This window comes from Rattus norvegicus, chromosome 10, assembly GCF_021556685.1.
Source record: "Rattus norvegicus strain SHRSP/BbbUtx chromosome 10, alternate assembly SHRSP_T2T, whole genome shotgun sequence".
NCBI lineage: Eukaryota > Metazoa > Chordata > Mammalia > Rodentia > Muridae > Rattus > Rattus norvegicus.
Genome location: NC_141543.1, coordinates 65,091,775 through 65,114,986, shown reverse-complemented (window position 1 = coordinate 65,114,986; position 23,212 = coordinate 65,091,775). Strand labels below are relative to the sequence as shown.

The 23,212-nt window shown below is 41.3% G+C and overlaps 1 protein-coding gene and 1 pseudogene across 1 annotated transcript; both read left to right on the top strand.

The window, feature by feature from the left end:
* The first annotated feature begins 18,807 nt into the window (after positions 1-18,807).
* On the top strand, positions 18,808-18,866 carry LOC120095377 (U6 spliceosomal RNA; annotated as a pseudogene).
* A 3,028-nt stretch (positions 18,867-21,894) lies between these two features.
* On the top strand, positions 21,895-22,842 carry Or3a1 (olfactory receptor family 3 subfamily A member 1). The gene has a single exon (NM_001001351.1). The coding sequence runs from the start codon at positions 21,895-21,897 to the stop codon at positions 22,840-22,842; it is 948 nt and encodes a 315-aa protein (NP_001001351.1).
* Positions 22,843-23,212: the final 370 nt, after the last annotated feature.

The following is a 23,212-nucleotide window of genomic DNA, read 5'->3' as shown; positions in this document are numbered from 1 at the left end:
TGTTGTCTGATTGCTCTGGCTAGAACTTCAAGAACTATATTGAATAAGTAGGGAGAGAGTGGGCAGCCTTGTCTAGTCCCTGATTTTAGTGGGATTGCTTCAAGTTTCTCTCCATTTAGTTTAATGTTAGCAATTGGTTTGCTGTATATGGCTTTTACTATGTTTAGGTATGGGCCTTGAATTCCCCTTCTTTCCAGAACTTTTATCATGAAGGGGTGTTGAATTTTGTCAAATGCTTTCTCAGCATCTAATGAAATGATCATGTGGTTTTGTTCTTTCAGTTTGTTTATATAATGGATCACGTTGATGGTTTTCCATATATTAAACCATCCCTGCATACCTGGGATGAAGCCTACTTGATCATGGTGGATGATTGTTTTGATGTGCTCTTGGATTCGGTTTGCCAGAATTTTATTGAGTATTTTTGCATCGATATTCACAAGGGAAATTGGTCTAAGTTCTCTTTCTTTGTTGGGTCTTTGTGTGGTTTAGATATAAGAGTAATTGTGGCTTCATAGAAGGAATTCGGTAGTGCTCCATCTGTTTCAATTTTGTGGAATAGTTTGGATAATATTGGTATGAGGTCTTCTATGAAGGTCTGATAGAATTCTGCACTAAACCCGTCTGGACCTGGGCTCTTTTTGTTGGGAGACCTTTAATGACTGCTTCTATTTCCTTAGGAGTAATGGGGTTGTTTAACTGGTTTATCTGTTCCTGATTTAACTTCGGTACCTGGTATCTGTCTAGGAAATTGTCCATTTACTGCAGATTTTCAAGTTTTGTTGAATATAGGCTTTTATAGTAAGATCTGATGATTTTTTGAATTTCCTCTGAATCTGTAGTTATGTTTCCCTTTTCATTTCTGATTTTATTAATTTGGACGCACTCTCTGTGTCCTCTCGTTAGTCTGGCTAAGGGTTTATCTATCTTGTTGATTTCCTCAAAGAACCAACTTTTGGTTCTGTTGATTCTTTCTATGGTCCTTTTTGTTTCTACTTGGTTGATTTCAGTTCTGAGTTTGATTATTTCCTGCCTTCTACTCCTCCTGGGTGTATTTGCTTCTTTTTGTTCTAGAGCTTTTAGGTGTGCTGTCAAGCTGCTGACATATGCTCTTTCCTGTTTCTTTCTGCAGGCACTCAGCGCTATGAGTTTTCCTCTTAGCACAGCTTTCATTGTGTCCCATAAGTTTGGGTATTTTGTACCTTCATTTTCATTAAATTCTAAAAAGTCTTTAATTTCTTTCTTTATTTCTTCCTTGACCAGGTTATCATTGAGTAGAGCATTGTTCAATTCAATTTCCACGTATATGTGGGCATTCTTCCCTTATTGTTATTGAAGACCAGTTTTAGGCCGTGGTGGTCTGATAGCACGCATGAGATTATTTCTATCTTTCTGTACCTGTTGAGGCCCGTTTTTTGACCAAGTATATGGTCAATTTTGGAGAAAGTACCATGAGGAGCTGAGAAGAAGGTATATCCTTTTGCTTTAGGATAGAATGTTCTATAAATATCCGTTAAGTCCATTTGTCTCATGACTTCTCTTCGTCCGTCTACATCTCTGTTCAATTTCTGTTTCCATGATCTGTCCATTGATGAGAGTGGGGTGTTGAAATCTCCCACTATTATTGTGTGAGGTGCAATGTGTGTTTTGAGCTTTAGTAAGGTTTCTTTTATGTATGTAGGTGCCCTTGTATTTGGGGCATAGATATTTAGGATTGAGAGTTCATCTTGGTGGATTTTTCCTTTGCTGAATATGAAGTGTCCTTCCTTATCTTTTTTGATGACTTTTAATTGAAAATTGATTTTATTTGATATTAGAATGGCTACTCCAGCTTGCTTCTTCTGACCATTTGCTTGGAAAATTGTTTTCCAGCCTTTCACTCTGAGGTAGTGTCTGTCTTTGTCTCTGAGGTGTGTTTCCTGTAGGCAGCAGAATGCAGGGTCCTCGTTGCGTATCCAGTTCGTTAATCTATGTCTTTTTTTTTTTTTTCTGGATGAACAGCCAGTGCTCTTTATTGTGGAGTCATCACTCCCTCCATGATATTAACATCTTACCAGTTACATATATGTTCCCCTTCTATGATTTTTTTCTGTTTAATAGTGGCTTTTAATACATAAACTTTTAGTTTTGATGCAGATAAATTTATCAAATTATCTTTCATCGCTTGTGCTGTTTATCACTTGAGCTAAGAAAATGATTACCAAAACCCATGCTATAAAGCTCTCCACTTTGGTTTTCTTTTAAAGATTTTCAAGCTTTCTCTCTTATGTTTGGGTTTTGGTCAACTTGTTAATGTTGGTGGTGTGAAGTGGGAGTTTACTGTCATTATTTTGCATGTGGGCAGTTCTTCTGTCACCATTTGTTGAAGAGTATCTTTTCTCCATTGAACCATTTTGGCATACTTGTGAAAAATCATGTTGACCATATGTTAGATTCATTTCTGGGCTCTCTATTCTATTTCAGCCTATATGCCTGTCTTTATGCCAGCACCACATTGTTTTGATTAGATTTGTTGTAAGTTTCAAAATCATGGAGAGTGAGACCTCCAATTTGGTTCTTCTTTTTTTTTTTTTTTTATTTACTTGAGTATTTCTTATATACATTTCGAGTGTTATTCCCTTTCCCGGTTTCCGGGCAAACATCCCCCTCCCCCCTCCCCTTCCTTATGGGTGTTCCCCTCCCAACCCTCCCCCCATTGCCGCCCTCCCCCCATAGACTAGTTCACTGGGGGTTCAGTCTTAGCAGGACCCAGGGCTTCCCCTTCCACTGGTGCTCTTACTAGGATATTCATTGCTACCTATGGGGTCAGAGTCCAGGGTCAGTCCATGTATAGTCTTTAGGTAGTGGCTTAGTCCCTGGAAGCTCTGGTTGCTTGGCATTGTTGTACTTTTGGGGTCTCGAGCCCCTTCAAGCTCTTCCAGTTCTTTCTCTGATTCCTTCAATAGGGGACCTATTCTCAGTTCAGTGGTTTGCTGCTGGCATTCGCCTCTGTATTTGCTGTATTCTGGCTGTGTCTCTCAGGAGCGATCTACATCCGGCTCCTGTCGGTCTGCACTTCTTTGCTTCATCCATCTTGTCTAATTGGGTGGCTGTATATGTATGGGCCACATGTGGGGCAGGCTCTGAATGGGTGTTCCTTCAGTCTCTGTTTTAATCTTTGCCTCTCCCTTCCCTGCCAAGGGTATTCTTTTTCCTCATTTAAAGAAGGAGTGAAGCATTCACATTTTGATCATCCGTCTTGAGTTTCGTTTGTTCTAGGGATCTAGGGTAATTCAAGCATTTGGGCCAATAGCCACTTATCAATGAGTGCATACCATGTATGTCTTTCTGTGATTGGGTTAGCTCACTCAGGATGATATTTTCCAGTTCCAACCATTTGCCTACAAATTTCATAAACTCGTTGTTTTTGATAGCTGAGTAATATTCCATTGTGTAGATGTACCACATTTTCTGTATCCATTCCTCTGTTGAAGGGCATCTGGGTTCTTTCCATGTTCTGGCTATTATAAATAAGGCTGCGATGAACATAGTGGAGCACGTGTCTCTTTTATATGTTGAGGCATCTTTTGGGTATATGCCCAAGAGAGGTATAGCTGGATCCTCAGGCAGTTCAATGTCCAATTTTCTGAGGAACCTCCAGACTGATTTCCAGAATGGTTTTACCAGTCTGCAATCCCACCAACAATGGAGGAGTGTTCCTCTTTCTCCACATCCTCGCCAGCATCTGCTGTCACCTGAGTTTTTGATCTTAGCCAATCGCACTGGTGTGAGGTGAAATCTCAGGGTTGTTTTGATTTGCATTTCCCTTATGACTAAAGATGTTGAACATTTCTTTAGGTGTTTCTCAGCCATTCGGCATTCCTCAGCTGTGAATTCTTTGTTTAGCTCTGAACCCCATTTTTTCATAGGGTTATTTGTTTCCCTGCGGTCTAACTTCTTGAGTTCTTTGTATATTTTGGATATAAGGCCTCTATCTGTTGTAGGATTGGTAAAGATCTTTTCCCAATCTGTTGGTTGCCGTTTTGTCCTAACCACAGTGTCCTTTGCCTTACAGAAGCTTTGCAGTTTTATGAGATCCCATTTGTCGATTCTTGATCTTAGAGCATAAGCCATTGGTGTTTTGTTCAGGAAATTTTTTCCAGTGCCCATGTGTTCCAGATGCTTCCCTAGTTTTTCTTCTATTAGTTTGAGTGTGTCTGGTTTGATGTGGAGGTCCTTGATCCACTTGGACTTAAGCTTTGTACAGGGTGATAAGCATGGATCGATCTGCATTCTTCTACATGTTGCCCTCCAGTTGAACCATCACCATTTGCTGAAAATGCTATCTTTTTTCCATTGGATGGTTTTGGCTCCTTTGTCAAAAATCAAGTGACCATAGGTGTGTGGGTTCATTTCTGGGTCTTCAATTCTATTCCATTGGTCTATCTGTCTGTCTCTGTACCAATGCCATGCAGTTTTTATCACTATTGCTCTGTAATACTGCTTGAGTTCAGGGATAGTGATTCCCCCTGAAGTCCTTTTATTGTTGAGGATAGCTTTAGCTATCCTGGGTTTTTCGTTATTCCAGATGAATTTGCAAATTGTTCTGTCTAACTCTTTGAAGAATTGGATTGGTATTTTGATGGGGATTGCATTGAATCTGTAGATTGCTTTTGGTAAAATGGCCATTTTTACTATATTAATCCTGCCAATCCATGAGCATGGGAGATCTTTCCATCTTCTGAGGTCTTCTTCAATTTCTTTCCTCAGTGTCTTGAAGTTCTTATTGTACAGATCTTTTACTTGCTTGGTTAAAGTCACACCGAGGTACTTTATATTATTTGGGTCTATTATGAAGGGTGTCGTTTCCCTAATTTCTTTCTCGGCTTGTTTCTCTTTTGTATAGAGGAAGGCAACTGATTTATTTGAGTTAATTTTATACCCAGCCACTTTGCTGAAGTTGTTTATCAGCTTTAGTAGTTCTCTGGTGGAACTTTTGGGATCACTTAAACATACTATCATGTCATCTGCAAATAGTGATATTTTGACCTCTTCTTTTCCGATCTGTATCCCTTTGATCTCCTTTTGTTGTCTGATTGCTCTGGCTAGAACTTCAAGAACTATATTGAAAAAGTAGGGAGAGAGTGGGCAGCCTTGTCTAGTCCCTGATTTTAGTGGGATTGCTTCAAGTTTCTCTCCATTTAGTTTAATGTTAGCAACTGGTTTGCTCTATATGGCTTTTACTATGTTTAGGTATGGGCCTTGAATTCCTATTCTTTCCAGGACTTTTATCATGAAGGGGTGTTGAATTTTGTCAAATGCTTTCTCAGCATCTAATGAAATGATCATGTGGTTCTGTTCTTTCAGTTTGTTTATATAATGGATCACGTTGATGGTTTTCCGTATATTAAACCATCCCTGCATGCCTGGGATGAAGCCTACTTGATCATGGTGGATGATTGTTTTGATGTGCTCTTGAATTCGGTTTGCCAGAATTTTATTGAGTATTTTTGCGTCGATATTCATAAGGGAAATTGGTCTGAAGTTCTCTTTCTTTGTTGTGTCTTTGTGTGGTTTAGGTATAAGAGTAATTGTGGCTTCGTAGAAGGAATTCGGTAGTGCTCCATCTGTTTCAATTTTGTGGAATAGTTTGGATAATATTGGTATGAGGTCTTCTATGAAGGTCTGATAGAATTCTGCACTAAACCCGTCTGGACCTGGACTCTTTTTGGTTGGGAGACCTTTAATGACTGCTTCTATTTCCTTAGGAGTTATGGGGTTGTTTAACTGGTTTATCTGTTCCTGATTTAACTTCGATACCTGGTGTCAGTCTAGGAAATTGTCCATTTCCTGAAGATTTTCAAATTTTGTTGAATATAGGTTTTTATAGTAAGATCTGATGATTTTTTGAATTTCCTCTGAATCTGTAGTTATGTCTCCCTTTTCATTTCTGATTTTGTTAATTTGGACGCACTCTCTGTGTCCTCTCGTTAGTCTGGCTAAGGGTTTATCTATCTTGTTGATTTTCTCAAAGAACCAACTTTTGGTTCTGTTGATTCTTTCTATGGTCCTTTTTGTTTCTACTTGGTTGATTTCAGCTCTGAGTTTGATTATTTCCTGCCTTCTGCTCCTCCTGGGTGTATTTGCTTCTTTTTGTTCTAGAGCTTTTAGGTGTGCTGTCAAGCTGCTGACATATGCTCTTTCCTGTTTCTTTCTGCAGGCACTCAGCGCTATGAGTTTTCCTGTTAGCACAGCTTTCATTGTGTCCCATAAGTTTGAGTATGTTGTATCTTCATTTTCATTAAATTCTAAAAAGTTTTTAATTTCTTTCTTTATTTCTTCCTTGACCAGTTTATCATTGAGTAGAGCATTGTTCAATTTCCACGTATATGTGGGCATTCTTCCCTTATTGTTATTGAAGACCAGTTTTAGGCCGTGGTGGTCCGATAGCACGCATGGGATTATTTCTATCTTTCTGTACCTGTTGAGGCCCGTTTTTTGACCAAGTATATGGTCAATTTTGGAGAAAGTACCATGAGGAGCTGAGAAGAAGGTATATCCTTTTGCTTTAGGATAGAATGTTCTATAAATATCCGTTAAGTCCATTTGTCTCATGACTTCTCTTCGTCTGTCTACATCTCTGTTCAATTTCTGTTTCCATGATCTGTCCATTGATGAGAGTGGGGTGTTGAAATCTCCCACTATTATTGTGTGAGGTGCAATGTGTGTTTTGAGCTTTAGTAAGGTTTCTTTTACGTATGTAGGTGCCCTTGTATTTGGGGCATAGATATTTAGGATTGAGAGTTCATCTTGGTGGATTTTTCCTTTGCTGAATATGAAGTGTCCTTCCTTATCTTTTTTGATGACTTTTAGTTGGAAATTGATTTTATTTGATATTAGAATGGCTACTCCAGCTTGCTTCTTCTGACCATTTGCTTGGAAAGTTGTTTTCCAGCCTTTCACTCTGAGGTAGTGTCTGTCTTTGTCTCTGAGGTGTGTTTCCTGTAGGCAGCAGAATGCAGGGTCCTCGTTGCGTATCCAGTTTGTTAATCTATGTCTTTTTATTGGGGAGTTGAGGCCATTGATATTGAGAGATATTAAGGAATAGTGATTATTGTTTGCCTTTATATTCATATTTGGATGTGAGGTTATGTTTGTGTGCTTTCATTCTCTTTGTTTTGTTGCCAAGACGATTAGTTTCTTGCTTCTTCTAGGGTATAGCTTGCCTCCTTATGTTGGGCTTTACCATTTATTATCCTTTGTAGTGCTGGATTTGTAGAAAGATATTGTGTAAATTTGGTTTTGTCATGGAATATCTTGGTTTCTCCAACTATGTTAATTGAGAGTTTTTCAGGATACAGTAACCTGGGCTGGCATTTGTGTTCTCTTAGGGTCTGTATGACATCAGTCCAGGATCTTCTGGCCTTCATAGTTTCTGGCGAGAAATCTGGTGTGATTCTGATAGGTCTCCCTTTATATGTTACTTGACCTTTTTCCCTTACTGCTTTTAATATTCTTTATTTTGTGCGTTTGGTGTTTTGACAATTATGTGACGGGAGGTGTTTCTTTTCTGGTCCAATCTATTTGGAGTTCTGTAGGCTTCTTGTATGTCTATGGGTATCTCTTTTTGTAGATTAGGGAAGTTTTCTTCTATGATTTTGTTGAAGATATTTACTGGTCCTTTTAGCTGGGAGTCTTCACTCTCTTCTATACCTATTATCCTTAGGTTTGATCTTCTCATTGAGTCCTGGATTTCCTGTATGTTTTGGACCAGTAGCTTTTTCCGCTTTACATTATCTTTGACAGTTGAGTCAATGATTTCTATGGAATTTTCTGCTCCTGAGATTCTCTCTTCCATCTCTTGTGTTCTGTTGGTGAAGCTTGTATCTACAGCTCCTTGCCTCTTCTTTTGGTTTTCTATATCCAGGGTTGTTTCCATGTGTTCTTTCTTGATTGCTTCTATTTCCATTTTTAATTCCTTCAACTGTTTGATTGTGTTTTCCTGGAATTCTTTCAGGGATTTTTGCGATTCCTCTCTGTAGGCTTCTACTAGTTTATTAATGTTTTCCTGTGTTTCTCTAAGGGAGTTCTTCACGTCTTTCTTGAAGTCCTCCAGCATCATGATCAATTATGATTTTGAAATTAGATCTTACTTTTCTGGTGTGTTTGGATATTCTGTGTTTGGTTTGGTGGGAGAATTGGGCTCTGATGATGCCATGTAGTCTTGGTTTCTGTTGCTTGGGTTCCTGCGCTTGCCTCTCGCCATCAGATTATCTCTAGTGTTACTTTGTTCTGCTATTTCTGACAGTGGCTATACTGTCCTATAAGCCTGTGTGTCAGGAGTGCTGTAGACCTGTTTTCCTGTTTTCTTTCAGCCAGTTATGGGGACAGAGTGTTCTGCTTTCAGGCGTTTAATTTTTCCTCTCTACAGGTCTTCAGCTGTTCCTGTGGGCCTGTGTCTTGAGTTCACCAGGCAGGTCACTTGCAGCAGAAAAGTTCATCTTACCTGTGGTTCCGATGCTCCAGTTCGCTCGTGGGGTGCTGCCTACGAGCTCTCCGAGGCAGCAGCAACCAGGAAGATCTGCGCCGCCCTTTCTGGGAGCTTCCATGCACCAGGGTTCCAGATGGTGTTTGGTGTTTTCCTCTGGCGTCAGAGATGTGTGGAGAGTGCAGTCTCTTCTGGTTTCCCAGGCTTGTCTGCCTCTCTGAAGGTTTAGCTCTCCCTCCCATGGGATTTGGGTGCAGAGAACTGTTTATCCGGTAGGTCTCTTCAGGTTCTGGCGGTGTCTCAGATGCTGCGGACCTGCTGCTCCTGGGCCCTCCTCTACGGGAACCCAGAGGCCGTATACAGTTTCCTCTTGGGCCAGGGTTGTGAGCAGAGGTGGGCAGTGTTGGTGGTCTCTTCTGCTCTGCAGCCTCAGGAGTGCCCACCTGACCAGGCGGTTGGGTCTCTCTCTCCCACGGGGTTTGGGAGCAGAGAGCTGCTGCGGGCAGGGATCCGTGGGTTTCGGACGCCTGCTAACCCGGAAGTGCCCGGTCCTAGAGGAATTTTGCCTCTGTGTGTCCAGAGTTCACCAGGCAGGTCGCTTGCAGCAGAAAAGTTGGTCTTTTTTTTTTTTTTTTTGGAATGGTCTGTATTATTTATTTTAATCACTGATCAAATATTCCAAAACTTCAGATGAAGATTCCCCATTTCTTTTTTTTATATATATATATTTTTTTTATTAACTTGAGTATTTCTTATATACATTTCAAGTGTTATTCCCTTTCCCGGTATCCGGGCAAACATCCCCCTCCCCCCTCCCCTTCCTTATGGGGGTTCCCCTACCAAACCTCCCCCCATTGCCGCCCTCCCCCCACCAGTCTAGTTCACTGGGGGTTCAGTCTTAGCAGGACCCAGGGCTTCCCCTTCCACTGGTGCTCTTACTAGGATATGCATTGCTACCTATGAGGTCAGAGTCCAGGGTCAGTCCATGTATAGTCTTTGGGTAGGGGCTTAGTCCCTGGAAGCTCTGGTTGCTTGGCATTGTTGTACATATGGAGTCTCGAGCCCCTTCAAGCTCTTCCAGTTCTTTCTCTGATTCCTTCAACGGGGGTCCTATTCTCAGTTTAGTGGTTTGCTGCTGGCATTCGCCTCTGTATTTGTTGTATTCTGGCTGTGTCTCTTAGGAGCGATCTACATCCGGCTCCTGTCGGTCTGCACTTCTTTGCTTCATCCATTTTGTCTAATTGGGTGGCTATATATGTATGGGCCACATGTGGGGCAGACTCTGAATGGGTGTTCCTTCAGTCTCTGTTTTAATCTTTGCCTCTCTCTTCCCTGCCAAGGGTATTCTTGTTCCTCTTTTAAAGAAGGAGTGAAGTGTTCACATTTTGATCATCCGTCTTGAGTTTCATTTGTTCTAGGGATCTAGGGTAATTCAAGCATTTGGGCTAATAGCCACTTATCAATGAGTGCATACCATGTATGTCTTTCTGTGATTGGGTTAGCTCACTCAGGATGATGTTTTCCAGTTCCAACCATTTGCCTACAAATTTCATAAAGTCGTTGTTTTTGATAGCTGAGTAATATTCCATTGTGTAGATGTACCACATTTTCTGTATCCATTCCTCTGTTGAAGGGCATCTGGGTTCTTTCCATGTTCTGGCTATTATAAATAAGGCTGCAATGAACATAGTGGAGCACATGTCTTTTTTATATGTTGGGGCATCTTTTGGGTATATGCCCAAGAGAGGTATAGCTGGATACTCAGGCAGTTCAATGTCCAATTTTCTGAGGATTCTCCAGACTGATTTCCAGAATGGTTGTACCAGTCTGCAATCCCACCAACAATGGAGGAGTGTTCCTCTTCCTCCACATCCTCGCCAGCATCTGTTGTCCCCTGAGTTTTTGATCTTAGCCATTCTCACTGGTGTGAGGTGAAATCTCAGGGTTGTTTTGATTTGCATTTCCCTTATGACTAAAGATTTTGAACATTTCTTTAGGTGTTTCTCAGCCATTCGGCATTCCTCAGCTGTGAATTCTTTGTTTAGCTCTGAACCCCATTTTTTAATAGGGTTATTTGTTTCCCTGCGGTCTAACTTCTTGAGTTCTTTGTATATTTTGGATATAAGGCCTCTATCTGTTGTAGGATTGGTAAAGATCTTTTCCCAATCTGTTGGTTGCCGTTTTGTCCTAACCACCATGTCCTTTGCCTTACAGAAGCTTTGCAGTTTTACGAGATCCCATTTGTCGATTCTTGATCTTAGAACGTAAGCCATTGGTGTTTTGTTCAGGAAATTTTTTCCAGTGCCCATGTGTTCCCGATGCTTCCCTAGTTTTTCTTCTATTAGTTTGAGTGTGTCTGGTTTGATGTGGAGGTCCTTGATCCACTTGGACTTAAGCTTTGTACAGGGTGATAAGCATGGATCGATCTGCATTCTTCTACATGTTGCCCTCCAGTTGAACCAGCACCATTTGCTGAAAATGCTTTCTTTTTTCCATTTGATGGTTTTGGCTCCTTTGTCAAAAATCAATTGACCATAGGTGTGTGGGTTCATTTCTGGGTCTTCAATTCTATTCCATTGGTCTATCTGTCTGTCTCTGTACCAATGCCATGCATTTTTTATCACTATTGCTCTGTAATACTGCTTGAGTTCAGGGATAGTGATTCCCCCTGAAGTCCTTTTATTGTTGAGGATAGCTTTAGCTATCCTGGGTTTTTTGTTATTCCAGATGAATTTGCAAATTGTTCTGTCTAACTCTTTGAAGAATTGGATTGGTATTTTGATGGGGATTGCATTGAATCTGTAGATTGCTTTTGGTAAAATGGCCATTTTTACTATATTAATCCTGCCAATCCATGAGCATGGGAGATCTTTCCATCTTCTGAGGTCTTCTTCAATTTCCTTCTTCAGTGTCTTGTAGTTCTTATTGTACAGATCTTTTACTTGCTTGGTTAAAGTCACACCGAGGTACTTTATATTATTGGGTCTATTATGAAGGGTGTCGTTTCCCTAATTTCTTTCTCGGCTTGTTTCTCTTTTGTGTAGAGGAAGGCTACTGATTTATTTGAGTTAATTTTATACCCAGCCACTTTGCTGAAGTTGTTTATCAGCTTTAGTAGTTCTCTGGTGGAACTTTTGGGATCACTTAAATACACTATCATATCATCTGCAAACAGTGATATTTTGACTTCTTCTTTTCCGATCTGTATCCCCTTGACATCCTTTTGTTGTCTGATTGCTCTGGCTAGAACTTCAAGAACTATATTGAATAAGTAGGGAGAGAGTGGGCAGCCTTATCTAGTCCCTGATTTTAGTGGGATTGCTTGGAGTTTCTCTCCATTTAGTTTAATGTTAGCAACTGGTTTGCTGTATATGGCTTTTACTATGTTCAGGTATGGGCCTTGAATTCCTATTCTCTCCAGGACTTTTATCATGAAGGGGTGTTGAATTTTGTCAAATGCTTTCTCAGCGTCTAATGAAATGATCATGTGGTTTTGTTCTTTCAGTTTGTTTATATAATGGATCACGTTGATGGTTTTCCGTATATTAAACCATCCCTGCATGCCTGGGATGAAGCCTACTTGGTCATGGTGGATGATTGTTTTGATGTGCTCTTGGATTCGGTTTGCCAGAATTTTATTGAGTATTTTTGCATCGATATTCATAAGGGAAATTGGTCTAAGTTCTCTTTCTTTGTTGGGTCTTTGTGTGGTTTAGATATAAGAGTAATTGTGGCTTCATAGAAGGAATTCGGTAGTGCTCCATCTGTTTCAATTTTGTGGAATAGTTTGGATAATATTGGTATGAGGTCTTCTATGAAGGTCTGATAGAATTCTGCACTAAACCCGTCTGGACCTGGGCTCTTTTTGTTGGGAGACCTTTAATGACTGCTTCTATTTCCTTAGGAGTAATGGGGTTGTTTAACTGGTTTATCTGTTCCTGATTTAACTTCGGTACCTGGTATCTGTCTAGGAATTTGTCCATTTACTGCAGATTTTCAAGTTTTGTTGAATATAGGCTTTTATAGTAAGATCTGATGATTTTTTGAATTTCCTCTGAATCTGTTGTTATGTCTCCCTTTTCATTTCTGATTTTGTTAATTTGGACGCACTCTCTGTGTCCTCTCGTTAGTCTGGCTAAGGGTTTATCTATCTTGTTGATTTTCTCAAAGAACCAACTTTTGGTTCTGTTGATTCTTTCTATGGTCCTTTTTGTTTCTACTTGGTTGATTTCCGCTCTGAGATTGATTAATTCCTGCCTTCTACTCCTCCTGGGTGTATGTGCTTCTTTTTGTTCTAGAGCTTTTAGGTGTGCTGTCAAGCTGCTGACATATGCTCTTTCCTGTTTCTTTCTGCAGGCACTCAGCGCTATGAGTTTTCCTCTTAGCACAGCGTTCATTGTGTCCCATAAGTTTGGGTATGTTGTACCTTCATTTTCATTAAATTCTGAAAAGTTTTTAATTTCTTTCTTTATTTCTTCCTTGACCAGGTTATCATTGAGTAGAGCATTGTTCAATTTCCAAGTGTATGTGGGCATTCTTCCTTGATTTTTATTGAAGACCAGTTTTAGGCCGTGGTGGTCCGATAGCACGCATGGGATTATTTCTATCTTTCTGTACCTGTTGAGGCCCGTGTTTTGACCAAGTATATGGTCAATTTTGCAGTAAGTACCATGAGGAGCTGAGAAGAAGGTATATCCTTTTGCTTTAGGATAGAATGTTCTATAAATATCCGTTAAGTCCATTTGGCTCATGACTTCTCTTAGTCTGTCTACATCTCTGTTCAATTTCTGTTTCCATGATCTGTCCATTGATGAGAGTGGGGTGTTGAAATCTCCCACTATTATTGTGTGAGGTGCAATGTGTGTTTTGAGCTTTAGTAAGGTTTCTTTTATGTATGTAGGTGCCCTTGTATTTGGGGCATAGATATTTAGGATTGAGAGTTCATCTTGGTGGATTTTTCCTTTGCTGAATATGAAGTGTCCTTCCTTATCTTTTTTGATGACTTTTAGTTGGAAATTGATTTTATTTGATATTAGAATGGCTACTCCAGCTTGCTTCTTCTGACCATTTGCTTGGAAAGTTGTTTTCCAGCCTTTCACTCTGAGGTAGTGTCTGTCTTTGTCTCTGAGGTGTGTTTCCTGTAGGCAGCAGAATGCAGGGTCCTCGTTGCGTATCCAGTTTGTTAATCTATGTCTTTTTATTGGGGAGTTGAGGCCATTGATGTTGAGAGATATTAAGGAATAGTGATTATTGCTTCCCGTTATATTCATATTTGGATGTGAGGTTATGTTTGTGTGCTTTCATTCTCTTTGTTTTGTTGCCAAGACGATTAGTTTCTTGCTTCTTCTAGGTTATAGCTTGCCTCCTTATGTTGGGCTTTACCATTTATTATCCTTTGTAGTGCTGGATTTGTAGAAAGATATTGTGTAAATTTGGTTTTGTCATGGAATATCTTGGTTTCTCCATCTATGTTAATTGAGAGTTTTGCAGGATACAGTAACCTGGGCTGGCATTTGTGTTCTCTTAGGGTCTGTATGACATCAGTCCAGGATCTTCTGGCCTTCATAGTTTCTGCGAGAAGTCTGGTGTGATTCTGATTGGTCTGCCTTTATATGTTACTTGACCTTTTTCCCTTACTGCTTTTAATATTCTTTCTTTATTTTGTGCGTTTGGTGTTTTGACAATTATGTGACGGGGGGTGTTTCTTTTCTGGTCCAATCTATTTGGAGTTCTGTAGGCTTCTTGTATGTCTATGGGTATCTCTTTTTTTAGGTTAGGGAAGTTTTCTTCTATGATTTTGTTGAAGATATTTACTGGTCCTTTGAGCTGGGAGTCTTCACTCTCTTCTATACCTATTATCCTTAGGTTTGATCTTCTCATTGAGTCCTGGATTTCCTGTATGTTTTGGACCAGTAGCTTTTTCCGCTTTACATTATCTTTGACAGTTGAGTCAATGATTTCTATGGAATCTTCTGCTCCTGAGATTCTCTCTTCCATCTCTTGTATTCTGTTGGTGAAGCTTGTATCTACAGCTCCTTGTCTCTTCTTTTGGTTTTCTATATCCAGGGTTGTTTCCATGTGTTCTTTCTTGATTGCTTCTATTTCCATTTTTAATTCCTTCAACTGTTTGATTGTGTTTTCCTGGAATTCTTTCAGGGATTTTTGCGATTCCTCTCTGTAGGCTTCTACTTGTTTATTAATGTTTTCCTGTGTTTCCCTAAGGGAGTTCTTCACATCTTTCTTGAAGTCCTCCAGCATCATGATCAAATATGATTTTGAAACTAGATTTTGCTTTTCTGGTGTGTTTGGATATTCCATGTTTGTTTTGGTGGGAGAATTGGGGTCCGATGATGGCATGTAGTCTTGGTTTCTGTTGCTTGGGTTCCTGCGCTTGACTCTCGCCATCAGATTATCTCTAGTGTTACTTTGTTCTGCTATTTCTGACAGTGGCTATACTGTCCTATAAGCCTGTGTGTCAGGAGTGCTGTAGACCTGTTTTCCTGTTTTCTTTCAACCAGTTATGGGAACAGAGTGTTCTGCTTTCGGGCGTGTAGTTTTTCCTCTCTACAGGTCTTCAGCTGTTCCTGTGGGCCTGTGTCTTGAGTTCACCAGGCAGCTTTCTTGCAGCAGAAAATTTGGTCTTACCTGTGGTCCCGAGGCTCAAGTTCGCTCGTGGGGTGCTGCCCACGGGCTCTCTGCGGTGGCAGCAACCAGGAATACCTGTGCCGCCTCTTCCGGGAGCTTCAGTGCACCAGGGTTCCAGATGGCCTTTGGTGTTTTCCTCTGGCGTCCGAGATGTATGTACAGAGATCAGTCTCTTCTGGTTTCCCAGGCTTGTCTGCCTCTCTGAAGGTTTAGCTCTCCCTCCCACGGGATTTGGGTGCAGAGAACTGTTTATCCGGTCTGTTTCCTTCAGGGTCCGGCGGTGTCTCTGGCAGGGGTCCTGCCGCTCCTGGGCCCTCCCCCACGGGAGCCCAGAGGCCTTATACGGTTTCCTCTTGGGCCAGGGATGTGTGCAGGGGTGAGCAGTGTTGGTGGTCTCTTCCGCTCTGCAGCCTCAGGAGTGCCCACCTGACCAGGCGGTTGGGTCTCTCTCTCACATGGTCTGGGAGCAGAGAGCTGCTGCGGGCCGGGATCCGAGGGTGTGGGACTTCCAGTAAACACAGAACGTGCCTGGTCCTGGAGGAATTCTGCTTCCGTGTGTCCCAAGCTCACCAGGCAGCTTTCTTGCAGCAGAAAAGTTGGTCTTACCTGTGGTCCCGAGGCTCAAGTTCGCTCGTGGGGTGTTGCCCATGGGCTCTCTGCAGCGGCAGCAACCAGAGAAAAGTTGGTCTTACTTGTGGTCCCGAGGCTCAAGTTTGCTCGTGGGGTGCTGCCTACGAGCTCTCCGCGGCGGCAGCAACCAGGAAGATCTGCGCCGCCCTTTCCGGGAGCTTTCGTGCACCAGGGTTCCAGATGGCATTTGGTGTTTTCCTCTGGCATCAGAGATGTCAGCAGGAATCTTTCTTAAAATGAAGGTCTCCTGGGTCTTGCCTATCAGAGCAAATCCATTGTGGATTTTTAATCTAAGTTGGACTATCTAAGGAAGATCACCTGCTAGTTATTAGCTTGTCCTATGTTAGCTCCTGACACCTACCCACTCCCCAAGGTTTATATAGTCCTTGTTCCCCCCAGGAAGGAGAGATGTTTCACTGTAAACTGTCTGTAGAGAAGGGTGTTTCTCCCACACTCATACCCACCAAAATTGTGCCTGACTCATCCTCCCTAGCTAAGTTTCATTCCTTTCAGTCCAATCTGGTGCACAGGGGTGCTTGGATTCCCTGAGGGCAGAGGCAGACTCAGTGCAGATATAATAGGAAAGGCATGGAGACTGGGATAGGTTCATCTAAGACTACGGGCTTTGAAAGCATGGTTGTGATATCATTTTTGACAGGTACAGAAAGCTTAGGCTGGAAGTAGGATCAGTCTGCAACCCTCCAAGGCCCCCATGCTTCCCACTCAAATACCCCAAGACTCCCAAAATAACTCCATCAGGTAGGGACCAAGTGCTCAAGCATATAATTCTGTAGGGAGTATTTCATGTTCAAAGCAGAACGAAATCCAATGACCAGTATAAGACAAACCAAAGTTGAAAAGTCTAGCTCAGCATTGGCTTGTCATTGTATTATGACATTCCTATAACAATGCCGCAATAGTTTCCCCCCCATTTTACTCAAGGTTTATTTAGGAAAGTATATTTACTTTCACAACTAATTTTATTGATGTTTAGTTTCTGCTGTCACTGATAATGCTCACAATAGTATTTTCAGTTTTATATTTAGGAAACAAACTACTGAACAATGAAAAGCCTCTGTATTCATATAATAAATCCTTAAGCAAGAGCTTTGCCGACTGTTGTGATTTGAGAATAACTTCCATAAGCTCATTGCTGAGTGCTCAGTCCTTAGTTGGTTGAACTGTGTGGGAAAGATTAGATGGTCTAACTTTGCTGGAGGAGTTATGTCATTAGGGAGCAGGCTTTGAAGTTTCAAAATCCCACATTATTCCTGGTTAGTTCCCTCTTTCCTTGCCTCATGCTTGTGGATCAGATGTAAACTCTCAGCTACTGCTCTAGCACCATGAATGCCTACATGCTGCTATGCTCTTGGCCTTGACAATCATGGACTCTAAACCTTCATACCTGTAAAGCCCAAATTAAATGCTTTTTAAAATAACTTGCCTTGGTCTTGGTGTTTTTCCATGGTGATAGAAAAGTAGAGCCTACTACTGCCTGATTCCTAAACCAGTAGAAGTCCCAACTGCATTCTAAATTCTCATATCCACAAATAAGTTTACCTTTCATCCCTCACCAAAGAAGCTTCTCTTTGCAACAGACAGAGAGTATCACAGAAATTTATAACTGGTCAAAATACAGAGAACACAGACTTTAGGGTGCCAGTCTTCAACTGATACATCTACAGTATTACTTCTACATCTAAGGTTTGGGGAACATCAAGGAAGAGAATCAGAAAGACTGTGAGAACTAGAGGGCCAGGCTGTTTGCTGTGAAGTAGTGTCTTCTCCTGATGGCAGGGAGTTACACAAATGGAATCTTAACAATGTGGTTGCCTAAATAAGACCTATGTAATGAGAACACCAGGTGACATTTCAATATGGCTAAAGGAATTTCACCAGGCCCTAAACCAGACAAAGAGCTTCAGGCAATTAATGGCTGCTAAGAAAGGAAGAGAAATCAGTGTTCCCCAGGGATGAGCCCCTAATTGGTTTTCTAATCCCAAGTGGTCAGCTGTAAACACACACATATATAAGCAACACTGAATGGACTCAGTAGGTTGTATTTATATGTACATATAACAATAAAGAAGAAGTCAAGGATTTGAGAAGGAATGGGAAGGTACAAGGTGGGTTTAAGGAGGAAGAATTAGCAGTGGGAATGATGTAAATATAGTACTAATGAATTAAATTATCAAAAATGTTAAATAAGATAAACATAAGAGCCAGTACTGTACACTAAAAATAGATCTAAAAGCACTCACTGTGAGGTCAATGAGACTCATAAAAAGATACGGAGAGGGAGTCTATAGCATTGGTGTTACAACTATGTTCCTTAAAATGGTAAAATGCATATTTAAACTCTAGTCCTCAGATTCCTGTGTGGCTATAAGAAAATCACCGAATCACATTAAAACTCAATTTATTAATCTGTAAAATGGGAGAAATATAGGCACATCACAGAATCATTGGAAAGACTGATTAGAACTTAATCAACCCAATGAAAAGTTCTTGGCAAATGAATATAGAAAACATGTGATAAATGTTATTTACTATTACTAAGTTACTAAAAGTATTGGCCATCCCCAACAGGGAACTCTGGGTATTGTTAAATTTAATTCTCATAGAAAATTTAAGGAAGGAAATCATGTGCCTTTCACAGAGAAGAATGTGGAGGGCCAAAAAAAGGATTTCTTAGCATTTGCTTAGAAATGGAGGATGTGTTCCTCCACCCCACAGAGCAGGCACTACCTCTGGGGTTTGGGCAGATAATCAATTATCTGACAGAGTAAAGGGTGTGAAGGTCAGATTGCACAGCTGCTTAAGTTCCTTCTTTCATACTCTATGCTAAGGCTCCTGGTCTCAAAAGTCTGCCATGAACCCACAACAGGGAGCAACTTTGCCACCCCCCAAACCTCCTGTTTTTCCCAGCACAGTGCTTCCATGGCCTCTCCTAGGATCATCACATGAATCTCAAGACACAGTCCCTCTGGCCCTCACTAACAAGGCTCTAGGTGGGAACACATTTTATCCTTGAGGATTTACTATGGTTACAATGAGCCTCTTTTGTGCTCGCTTTGGCAGCACATATACTAAAATTGGAACGATACAGAGAAGATTAGCATAGACAATGAGCCTCTTTTGATTAGTCTCCTTTCTTGGGTTTCTCCTTCATTCCCAGATCCAAAGCAGCTTCTCTCCTCATCCAAAAGCTTAGAAACCAGCCTGCCTCAGTACCCGAATTCTATTTATGGGAGGCATGTAAAGGAGCTACACTCTCAGCTGCAAGACCCTGATGGAGTCCTGGCTCCATCTATAAATCCCTGAGTGACTTGGGGACAGCAGACAGCCTTTTATGCCCCTGTCTGTTAAACCTTGTGTCCTATCTCCTCCGTGTGTCTGTAGACAATATGAAGGTGAGAACAAAGACATAGGAAAAATTCTGAATCTGTACTATGGTGTGAAACTCCTCTGTCGTACCAGGGTAGTTTTTATTAGGGCTTGTGTTTTAACCTGACCCTGTCTGTTCTCAGCCCTCTTTTCATTTCTTGGGACTAATTTTGAGGTCCCAAGAGGCTGACATTATTATGGAAAGTCCCCAGGACAGAGATTACTCTGAGTCTGTTTTGTTTCTCTCTCTTATATAATATGTATATAGAGAGAGCCCCCTTTCGCTTTCACTGAAGCTGAATGAATTTGTCTGTTTCTTTGTGTGTTTCACATCCTTTCCCACTAAGCCACACTGGTCTCTGTGCCATCACCAGGTGAGTTTTCATGGTTCTTCCTCTACCCTTAAGTCACAAAAAAGGAACTTAGGCAGTTTCTCAGAGAGAGAACCTTCCTGACTTTACAGATATGTTGATTAGTGTCTCAACAGCAAAAAGATACCTGAGGTAAAAAGTCTTCTCCAAGTGAATGCAAGAACAGATCAGCATCAGCGGTGGTCCTCACCACTGATGGTCCTCTCAAGATCCCATCAAGCACAAACATCCTGCATTGTGCTGTTAGTTGACTGTCCATACTTAGTCTCTTGTTGGTTTAAATCAAGGCAGCAACTACCATTTCTGTGCCATGATATGACTGGGTTTTATTTGCTTTTATCTGACTGTAAAAATGATTTGAAAGGTGTTTGTTGGCATGTGGCTTGCTAAAGGGTTGCTAGTGGGTTCACGATCTGTCTAGAGTCATCTCAACTACAAAGAAACCTGTGTTTCTCACTCAACTGGTATCATCTTTCATTCAAAGCTCTTCAAAGTCTAGCTCTTCCCAATTCACAGTGGTCCCATTAAAATTACCTTTTCTTAATCCTTGTTAGCCACCAATGCTTTTTGTCTGTTAACAAAAATGCAGTCCTTTATTTATTTGTGAAGTGGTGCACAGACACAGAGGATCCATAAGTATAGACCACAAAGAGAAATCAGATGTGGATTTTGCTCTTGAATTATACTGGAGCGATTACATCAACACTTAAATTATTTCTATAAGATAAGTACCATGTAAAATATAACCAAAGTGCATAAGAAATATTGAAGACATAAGTGTCACTTTGGAATGGGGAGGAACTTGTCAGGGTAGTGCTCTGGAAGCGGCATCATTCGTACCGAGTTGTGAAGATGTGGTCAGGAGACACTATAAGTGCATTCTATGCAGAGAAACTAACAGAAGCAATGATGAGGATACAGGAAATTAAGAAAGGCAGCTCTGACTGTGACCCATTAGGGAGGTCATTCGAACTTGAAGTACTTGCCTGCAACACAAGACATTGGAGTCCACATAGGTTCAACCATAAGGATTATGGGTGAATTTTGAGTCATGGAGTGGTTCAGAGAGCTTCAAGGAGAAGTTAAGAAAGGCAAGGCCTTGAACCCTTGAGATTCTGGGATTAACTGCAGTGTTAGTAGTTAGGAGCAGGGACTCTGGAGGATGAAACCTGCCTGTGCCTCTTCCTGATGTATGCTCATGTTTTTCTTGATGAGAAGCAAAGATTAAAATAGTAATTCCATGCTGATGTGAAGGAATTATTATCTTCTGCATGTGAAGTCCTTAGAGTAGTGGCTAGCCCAAGCAAGGTCCCCAGCTTGAGTGTTGTCAGAGAATGCCCCAAGAAATCTGTCCACATCCAAGGCCTTGGCTGTTGCAGAGAAAGAGAACACAGTTTCTCCTTTGCTCAGTTCATTGTGCTGTGGGACTCAGTAGGTTTCCATGGTCATCTCCAGATGCTAGCACCAAAGAGCATTTAAAAACAGTGTCAACTGTAGACAATGTGGAAAACTGAAACAAACAAGGGAATAAATGCCACCTTTGTTATAGCCACTGGCAAGATTGGAATCCCCCCACCCCTGTCTCTCTCTCCCTCTCTCTCACCCTCCCTCCCTTCATGCTTTCCTCTCTCTCTCTTTCTCTCTCTCTCTCTCTCTCTCTCTCTCTCTCTTTCTCTCTCTCTCTGTGTGTGTGTGTGTGCATATCATTCTCTTAATATTATACCATGAGTGTTTCACTTCTTTAGGAAAACAAAATAGTGAATTATTTTTCATTGTTTCCTGTTTATGTACACTGGTGGCATATAAGTAAATAAGGACTTCTTAAATCTTAACTCCTATTGTCTTGACTGCACTTTTTCTTCCAGGTAAACCATTTTTTCCCCCATTATACAACCTTTCCTTTATTTCTCAAGATTTACAATGTTAATGCTACAAAATTTATTTAAAAATTAAATATAAGGGTGACACCTACTCTGTTGTCATTCTCCAAGGATAATCAGATGTTGCCTTCTAGAAAATCTTACTGTGTCACAGTAGCCAAATACTGGGTGTTTTTCTTTAGCATGAAGAGTTGGATTGGCTTGTGAATTGTGTGAACAGTAGACAATTGATCTGATACACCTTACAAACACATTAGTCACTCAATCACCCCCAGTTTCTTTAAGAGCTAAACTCAACATCAACAACGTTATACTTTTCAAATGATTTTTCTTATTTTTTGAGGTCATTACATAATTATATCATTTGGAGGGAGAGAAGGGAATAGATGGAGTGATGAAAGTTTCCCTTTTAAGTATTCTAATTGTACATTTTACAGTAACTATGGTTCAAATTTCCCCATCTCACTGAGAGGTCTGCTTGTTTTTCTCCTTGCATGCTTCTTTAAAGGAACCCATGCAGCAAGTTCCTAAAGCCAATGGAACCACTGTGGCTGAGTTCATCCTGCTGGGTTTGGTGGAGACACCAGAGCTGTGGCCAGTTGTCTTCATACTCTTCCTCTTGGCTTACATGACCACTGTTGGGGGCAACCTGAGCATCCTGGCAGCTGTCTTGGTGGAACCCAAACTGCACACCCCCATGTACTTTTTCCTGGGGAATCTGTCAGTGATGGATGTGGGGTGCATCAGTGTCACTATTCCCTCCATGTTGGTTCGGCTCTTGGCCCGCAAGCATACAATTCCATATGGAGACTGCCTCACACAACTCTTCTTTTTCCATCTGCTGGTTGGGGTTGACTGCTTCCTATTGACAGCCATGGCTTATGACCGTTTCCTGGCCATCTGCCGGCCCCTTACCTATAGCACCCGAATGAACCATTCAGTCCAGAGGATTTTGGTGGCCTCATCCTGGGCTTGTGCCTTCAGCAATGCACTGACTCACACTGTAGCCATATCCACACTTCACTTCTGTGGCCCCAATGTGATCAATCACTTCTACTGTGACCTTCCCCAGCTCTTCCAGCTCTCCTGCTCCAGCACCCAGATCAATGAGCTGCTGCTCTTTGGAGTGGGTTTCATAATGGCAGGAACCCCCATGGCACTCATTTTCACCTCCTACATCCACGTGGCAGCTGCTGTTCTGCGAATTCGCTCTGCTGAAGGTAGGAAGAAAGCTTTCTCCACATGCAGCTCTCACCTCACTGTGGTGGCCATATTCTATGGCACAGGTATCTTTAACTACATGAGACTTGGCTCCACCAAACTTTCAGATAAGGATAAAGCTATTGGGATTTTCAACACTGTAATCAACCCTATGCTGAACCCACTCATCTACAGCCTCAGGAATCCTGATGTTCAGGCCGCCCTCTGGAGGGTACTCACAGGGAGACGGCCGGCAGCTTGAAGAGGCTGCAAGGTTTCACTCTACCTATTTCCTTTAAAATTAAAGCTGAGCATGGGATGCCATGTATTGTCAAACCGTAGAACCATTTGTTCAGAACTCTTTCCATTTCAGAGCTTTATTTAAGGGATGATAATTATTGTTGCCCAAAGAGGGTATACATTGGTATAGATGATGGTGAGTACATAGGTTCTCCCAAGTCTGCCATTTGATGACTTCTACCCTTAGCTACTATGTCTTCCCTTTAGTTGGAGTTCCCAGAGTGTCTCAGAAAGCATACCTTTTGGGAGTCTTCTTTATTCCTCAGGTTCAGATAGAGTTGGTCTATCTGTGAAACCTCTCCCTTGAGGGGAATAGATCATTTCTTTTATAA

Excerpts from the sequence above, each read along its gene's own strand:
- Or3a1 (NM_001001351.1), top strand. The coding sequence starts at position 21,895 with ATGCAGCAAGTTCCTAAAGCCAATGGAACCACTGTGGCTGAGTTCATC.